Source organism: Cebus imitator, unplaced genomic scaffold, assembly GCF_001604975.1.
Source record: "Cebus imitator isolate Cc_AM_T3 unplaced genomic scaffold, Cebus_imitator-1.0 Scaffold385, whole genome shotgun sequence".
Lineage (NCBI taxonomy): Eukaryota > Metazoa > Chordata > Mammalia > Primates > Cebidae > Cebus > Cebus imitator.
This window is the reverse complement of record NW_016107700.1, coordinates 2169226-2177470: the sequence shown is the minus strand read 5'-3', so window position 1 is coordinate 2177470 and position 8245 is coordinate 2169226. Positions and strand designations below refer to the sequence as shown.

At 42.6% G+C, this 8245-nt stretch overlaps 1 protein-coding gene across 29 annotated transcripts in view; it reads left to right on the top strand.

Moving 5' to 3' along the window:
* Positions 1–8245, top strand: part of MACF1 (microtubule actin crosslinking factor 1) — a 421177-nt gene that overhangs the window by 407764 nt on the left and 5168 nt on the right. For 20 of the 29 annotated variants that reach the window (XM_017508009.2, XM_037731187.1, XM_017508011.2 and 17 more), the window contains 2 exons: positions 6574–6785; positions 7597–7707. In XM_017508009.2, coding sequence (XP_017363498.1) covers positions 6574–6785; positions 7597–7707 — 323 coding nt within the window. The remainder of the gene's footprint in view (positions 1–6573; positions 6786–7596; positions 7708–8245) is intronic. The other 9 variants (XM_017508022.2, XM_017508006.2, XM_017508002.2 and 6 more) reach the window with 1 other exon arrangement.

Genomic DNA, 8245 nt, shown 5'->3' with positions numbered 1-8245 from the left:
CCAGGATGGTCTCGATCTCTTGACCTTGTGATCCACCCGCCTCGGCCTCCCAAAGTGCTGGGATTACAGGCTTGAGCCACCGCGCCCAGCCCATCCTAACCATTTTTAAGTGTACACGGCTAAGTCCGTTTGTGTCATACTACCATCACCACCGTCCATCCACAGAACTCTCTTCATCTTGTAAAACTGAAACTCTGTACCTGTTAAACAGTAGCTTAGAACTGAATTTTAACTAACATGCCCAGGTCAACCAATGTCAGGTGGCTAGCATAACTCCCTTAGCAAAGACAGCCTCTTTGGAGGTTGATGAACTGAATTGAGGTGGCTGCCGTCATGGTCTGGTTCTGTAGGTTCAATGGTAGATCTTTGCTCCAGTGAAAAGAATGGTGAGGGGGAAGATCCTATCACAGCAGTCAACCAAGTACTGGGAATCTTCTCTTTTTTTTTTTAACTTTGGGACTGTAATACCCAATGTTAGGGAAATATTTGAATCAATGTAAATATTAAAAGTACCTTTACTACTAAATTTAAGTGCTAGTACATAAACTTTGCTTAATTAGAATTTAGTGTTTCCTTCTAGTTTGAGAAAATGTTTACTTTTTACTTTTGGGATTGCCCCAGAAACAATTTTGACAGCTTCCAGCTATTTAACTGTTGTTTGTTGTCGCCTCCTCCCATCCCAGCCTTTTCTAGCTTATCAAAATATTACCCCTTTAACACCTTTTTTAATTCTTAAGGTTGGCTACTTTAAGTATATTTCTGAAGAAATAGCTTTCATTTCTTCAAAGTGATATGTATATAAAATGTTCCTTATCAATAATCCTTTAATTGCCTTGCATCTTAAATATTTTCTTTTAAAATTCAAATATCCATGGGAGTTGTAGCATATTAAGCTAATATTAGTCATGACTTAGGATAAATTAATCATTCATTGGTCTCTTTACTGAGATGAGAACACCAGAAATACAGGAATTTTACTATTGTGAGCTTAAGAGCATAAGGACCAAGAAGATGGGAATTATAGAGAGGAAGGAAAATAAAAGGGAGAAGACAATCCTCTAAAGCCTGAATTATCTGCTTTGTCTTGTTTGGGGCAGGCCCCAATTAAAGTTAAGCCATTATTTTTATGGTGCCCTGCCTTTTCACTTGAGTTTAAGCCTACTAAATGAGGCCTCATGGAAGTGTGCAGGAGCTAGCTAATTATTCTTACAGTCTCAGATTGGCTTAATACGTAGTACTGAGTGTCTGTGGCATGGATGTAGTACCTGGAAGGATGATGACAGGGAACTGTTCACACATCTTTGTATCTCTAGCCAGTGAAATACTGTCCCCAGAGGTGACCATTGGCTGGAGATTCCCTGTGAAAACAGGGACTGTCTCGTTATGTTTGTTTCTTTATGACGTGTAAGCACACCCTGGGAACATGATGAACTGGATTTTCCCAGCATCCTGCATGAACCAGATAGAAAGCAAGTGAGACACTCTTTGGGCCCTCAGCAGTCATTTAATGAGGTGTTACAATGAACCTGCCTCATGTTGGCCTCTGGGGCTAACAGGGTCATGACACAGGAGATCAGCATAGGATCCTGTGATAGAATTAAGCAGGTCCTAGGATGACAAAATGCAAAGGTTTAATGTGTTGCTGTTAACATGGGATAATCTTCCTTCATGTACTATCTTCTATATGGAAAGCTGTTCTATCTGCTCTTAAATTGCTATTTATTTTAATATTCTATATACAGTGGGTGTTGGGAGTCATAAATTTAACCTTGTGGTTTCAGTAATGAAAATTATGGATTTGCGTTTGTGGCTGGTATGCAAGAGAGCCAGTCACACAGCGAGAGGGTGAGCCTCACCAGCCACTGAGTCCTCACTTTAACACAGCTTGGTGCTTCTGTTCTTCATCCCCATGAAATAATGAGCACTTTTTAATGGAAGCACAACTTAGTAAGTTCATGAAGGGTGTGAGATTCGTTCCTTGAAACTGTTGAGAGACTATTGTCATCAGAGACTATTTCAGAAAAACGGAGGCTACTCTGTTTCACAGATATTTACTGAAATCCTATATGCAAGTCTGTCACTGGGATCCAAAGGCAAATTAAGATGATGGTCCCTGCCTACAAGCTCTCAGCCTAGTGCAGGGAGCAAACATGTGAATAAATGCCCTTGTATTTAGTAAAATGAGTGGTTGAGAGAAGAAGGGCGAAGAGATGACTCTGCCCATGAAGATGGAGAAAACATCAGGAAAAGGAGGTATTGGGCCAGGCACAGTGGCTTACATGTATAATCCTGACACTTTGGGAGGCCTAGCGGGGAGGATCTCTTGAGGCCAGGAATTTAAGACCAGCTTGGGCAACATAGCCAAGACCCCATCTCTGTTTTAAAAATAAACACATGGCCAGGCATGGTGGCTCACACCTGTAATCCTAGCACTCTGGGAGGCTAATCAGTCGTTGGATATAGCTTCTGGCATCCAGCAGGAAGGCCTGCTCTGCTAATATATTTGGAGTTGGGTGTGACTGTATGGCGGCACTGAAGCCTCAGTGGGTGAGCTCATCACCAGGTCGAGTCTAAGAGGGAAAACGGGACTGTGGACAGACCCAGGGGAAACGTCTGTGTTTTAGAAGTGGGCAGGGAGGAGTGGTCAGCAAGGGAGCAGGCATCCTTGAAGCCAGGGGAGGAGAGTGTTGCAAAAACAAGAGAGCAGTGTGTAGTGACCCTCCACATGCAAGTTACAACAGCGGAGAGATGTTTTTACCTAACAAATTGTCAGATTTTTTTTCCTATATGAACTCATGCTTGTAGCACAATAATTGGCCAGAATGAAGTAAATTTAATATACTCATATTATTTTGGAGAGTGTACACTAGTATAACATTTTGGAATCAGTTGGTATGTGTCAACCTTGACATGTGGTTGCCATTCATCAGTTGATATGTTTTTACCTTAGGTATGCATCCTTTCTCCCCATAAAATCTACATGTAGAAATTAATCCTAAGGAAATATCATGGATATATGTAAAATGTTTTACAAATTGTCACAGCATTGGCTACAGTGTTTAAAATATTTAAACAAAAATGCAATATTGGACTGGTTAGACTGGTTAAATTCACATTCTTACGATGAAGTAATACTTAGCAGCTAGTTAAAATTTTGCATGAGATATGTAGGGCATGGAGGAAAGTTCCTGATTTTTTAGTTAAAAAAATATATACAAGCCAGGTGCGCTTATGCCTGTAATCCTAGCACTTTGGGAGGCTAAGGTGGGCAGATCACCTGAGTTCAGGGGTTTGAGACCAGCCTGGCCAACATGGTGAAACCCCATCTCTTCTAAAAATACAAAAATTAGCCGGGCATGGTAGCACACGCCTGTAATCCCAGCTACTTGGGAGACTGAGGCAGGAGAACCACTTGAACCCAGGAGGCGGACGTTTCAGTGAGCTGAGATTGCACCACTACACTCCAGCCTGGGCAACAGAGTAAGACTCTGTCTAAAAAAAAAAGAAAAAGAAAGAAAGAAAGCATAAAAACATATATACACACACAGAGATGTGCAAAGGAGTAAAGACATACCAACATTATAATAGGGATGTCCCTTGGGTTGTGAGATGAAGCAACTTTTATTGGTGGTGGTTTTAGTTTTTGAGACAGGGTCTTACTCTGTCGCCCAGGTTAGAATGCAGGGGCATGGTCACAGCTCACTGCAGCCTTAACTTCCCAAGCTCAAGCAATCCTCCCACCTCAGCCTCCAGAGTAGCTAGGTCTGTGGGCACATGGCACCATGCCTAGCTAATTTTTTAATTTTTTGCAGAGATGGGGTTTCACCATGTTGCCCGGGCTGGTCTCCAACCTGAGCTCAAGCAATCTGTCCTCCTTAGGCTCCTAAAGTGCTGGGATTACAGGCGTGAGCCATCATACCCAGCCATTAAGCACTTTTTATCCCCTCCCCCCCCATAGAGGTTGGCGGTGACCTTTGCCAGAGCAGTTTCTGTGGCGTGGTGGAAGCCTGGGTGCTGTGAGGAAAGGAGTGGAGACAATGAGTGTAGGTGGTGATGCAAAGAGCTAGGCTGGGAATGGCTTGGGGGTCAGGGGACAAAGAAGACAACTCAAGTGGAAGACACGGGTTCTAGGTCCAGCTCTACTGCCGCTTTGCCTGACCTCAGCCTCTGTGAGTACTTCAGTATTTCTGTAACATAGGGATGCTAATTACAGTCAGGTGCAGTACTGCATGTGATAACATTCTATGAACTGTGCAGTGCATAGGAAACATATCACCATTATGTTATTAGAGGGTGCCCTTCCTAAAACATTTAAAATGTCACTTCCTTCAACTGCAATGCAATTTCAAAGTTTCCTTTTATGTCTTTTTTTTTTTTCTAGCAGAGTTTGCTCAGAAGTGAACTACTAAATGTTTACCAGGTTCAAACCATGAATCTGAAGTTCTTTTAGCTTAGGGTCACAAACAGTTCTTTTGGAGAATGTCATTCAAATCTTCAGCTGATGAAATGATTTTCATTCATCAGTTTTATCTCAGTGCCTGCCACATGTCCACTGATAAGCTGGGCACTTTGACAAATACAAGATTAATAGATTAATAAGTGTAAGTCATGATTCCAGTTATTGGTGATGTGACCCCCCAAACTGTTAAGCTGTTTCCTTCTGCAATCCATTATTTCCACTGGATCTCCTACCAAGGCTAGTGCTGAAGGAAACTCTCACTGAAAATAAGAGAAAAGTGCTGAAATCTGGAAAATGGATGAGTCGAGAACCCAGAGCCAAGGAATGAACCTCAAGAATTGTTTTATTTTGTTTTGTTTTGTTTTGTTTTGCTTTTTTTCTTGAAACAGAGTCCCCTTCTGTCACCCAGGCTGGAGTGCAGTGGCACAGTCTCAGCTCACTGCAACTCTGCCTCTGCCTCCCTGAGTAGCTGGGACTACAAGCACACACCGCCATGCCCGGCTAATTTTTTGTATTTTTAGTGGAGACGGGGTTTTGCCATGTTGGCCAGGCTGGTCTTAAACTCATTGCCTCAAATGATCCACCCACCTTGGTCTCCCAAAGTGCTGGGACTACAGGCATGAGTCACCGCACCCGGCCAAGGGTCATATATTGTTGATGCTTGAGAAGAAAGGAAACACTACATCGTGGAAGGAAACTGCTAGCATTTCAGTGACCATTAAGTCAAAGATCATCCAAACAACAGGGCTCTTAGAGACCAGTTGACCTGATCGCCTCTGGTGAGCGATCTGGTGAGGAAACTGAAGCCAGAGCAGGAAGGATCAGAGTTGGCAGCAGAGCTTGGACTATAACTTGGAGGTTTGGATATCCTTCAAGTGAGTGCTTTTAAGCTGATTCTTTGATATATTCCGTCAGCATATAATATATTGAGAAGAATTTTGATTTGATTTAGGAATTTGGAACCATGCTGCTTGGACACTTAAGCAACCTGATTTAAGACCTGATTCTACCAAAATTTCTCAGATTCCTTCGGAGACATATGGGATAGGACAGAGGAGAAAGTGGGCAAAATTTCCTGTAACCTTCTAGATTTACGGTTTCTGACCAGTAAAACATCTGTTATAGAAAAGAATGACAAGTATTTTGTTCATAATGGTTCCCTTTTCTCCAGCAGTCCCTTTTGTTTAGCTGTGTCTAGTACTTTGTAAAGAGTGCACAGTTTAGGGTGGATGAGGAGGTGGAGGGTTTCTGTAGGATTACATCTTACAGTGAGAAATAATCTAAGGACATATTCCAGAGGGATTATTTCTTTTAAATTAGTAGCATCTTTCTCATTTAACATTTGTGTTGGCTGTGTGTGAGATCTTCCAATGGAATCCACATTTTAAGTTCTGGTTGTGCAGCCCCAGAAAGCCACAAGACAGTGCTGACTGGCTTCCTGTGCTGTCTCCACATTCTTTGCACCTTGATGTTCCTCTCCTCCTTGCAGGTGCTCCTTCAGCCTTTTACTGCTTTCAGTTTTTCCCTTAACAGTTTCTCACTAGCAAGTTTTGTGCATGGTCTTGATCTCTCTGTCTCTCTCTCTCCCCTGACATGTTTACTTCTCAATGATTCTGCCCTGATCTTTTTACTGTCCTGAGTTCCTGGACTCCTTTCTTTAGCATTATTGACTGAATTCAAATAGAAGAGTCTAGACAATGCCGATTTCAGTATTGTTTCACTCTTTCGTTGCCACTGCAAAAATTAAGCAAAGAGTACACATGTACTATGAGAGAGAAAAGAGGGGTTTTAATTTAATTTCAGGGGTTTGTGAGCTGTTGGATCTGCTTTACCCCAGGGACAGTGGCAAAGCAAGACGCCACCAACAGAGTGGGCTGGTCCTTTACACACAGAGACTAGCTTATTATACAGTTAACATATCTGCTGTGGGTAAGAACCTTGACAAGGTTGATGAGTTATGAATTTGTCTCTATTTTTAAAGAACCCACAGATGGTACTAAACCTATATAGCTTATATAACTGTCATCGTGGGGTCAAGCAGCTATATGACCGTCAAAGATATATTTTTGAGAATAACTGACATTGTGTGTATGTGTGTTTATTTCACCTTTTAGCACGAGGTAGAACTAACATTGAACTTAGAGAGAAATTCATCCTACCAGAGGGGGCATCCCAGGGAATGACCCCCTTCCGCTCACGGGGTCGAAGGTCCAAACCATCTTCCCGGGCAGCTTCCCCTACTCGTTCTAGTTCCAGTGCTAGTCAGAGTAACCACAGCTGTACATCCATGCCATCTTCTCCAGCCACCCCAGCCAGTGGAACCAAGGTACGTACTGATCTCTATTATGCTTTTCTTCCCCATTCCCACCCTCACAGATGTTCATTGTTCATAGTAGCCTCTGAAAGACTCCAGTGAAGAGAACACGAAAACACACAGACCAAGGCAGCCCTGTTCCTAGCAGTACACAGATATATGGCCTTTAAGATGACTCCAAAGGACATTTATTAAAATATGCACTCAGCCTGGTTATGTCAAAAATGTTTATTTCCTCATGTTCTCAGTTTGAGCCCATCCAGTGTTACTACTTTTGAAAATCCAGGCTGGACACAATGGCTTATGCCTATAATCCCAGCCTTTGGGAGGCTGTGGTGGGAGGATCCCTTGGGGCCAAGAGTTCAAGACATAGCAAGACCATCTCTACAAAGAATTTAAAAATTAGCTTAGCATGGTGGTGAGCACCGATAGTCCCAGCTACTCAGGAGGATCACGCAAGGGGATTGCTTGAGCCAGGAATGCAAGGCTACAGTGAGCTATGAATGCACTGCTCTTCAGCCTGGGCAACAGAGTGAGACTCTGTCTCTAAAAAATAAAACTTAAAAAAAAAAAATTTTTTAAGGAAAAAGGAAAGAAAATCCAGGCACTGGCTGTGAGTTTGATGTTACGATGGGTTATGTATGAAGGATGTTAGTGCCTGCCTGGTCCTTGTCATTGTGATGGACCGGCGTGCATTTTATTTTGTTTTCTGTTTCTTTAAAATTTAGTATCTTCTATTTATTTTTTTTCTGTTCCCAATTTGCTCCCTTTTTGTTCCATTTTCACTTGTTCCCATCCTTCCCTTTGGATTTCCGTTTCACAGACTTCACTTCAGTTCTCTCGCTGTTATGACAAACCCTGGTTGGTAAACAGTAAAGCTGGCACCCCTATCAGGGACAGCCATTCTCCTGACCTCCAGCTGTCCAGCCCCGAGGTAGAGTATGGCTTTGCTGACTAAGGACACAGTCAAGACGAGGCCCTCGCTAATGGACTTGACCAGCTCTTCTTCCTGACACGAATCCCTGCACTCTGCCATCTCTGTGGTGCTTCCTGTCACAGCTGATTCATCTAGTCAAGTGTTTTCAGGGGTTTCTAACTCGGATTCACCAAAATTGGAGAGAAATGAGATGCCTGAAACTAGATTAATAACTTTATAACAATCTTTAGAATGACACTTGTTCAGAATGGTAAATGATGATCATTCCTGGAAATTTATTTATTGATATCATTTACAATCAGGCCTCTTGGAATCTCCAAATGTCAGATACTCAGACGAGTTATGAACACTTGAAATTCAACTATGGCGCATGTTCTACAATGTTCTATTTTTGCTTAGAACAGAAGAGTGGTTGGCACCATCTGCCCTGAGACACATGTCCAGGGTGGTTGGTATTGCCACACCACACTGGTCCGAGGGGTGGATGCTGTCTCCTTTAGCCAAACACAGCACCAGTGAACACTGCTGTGAGCCT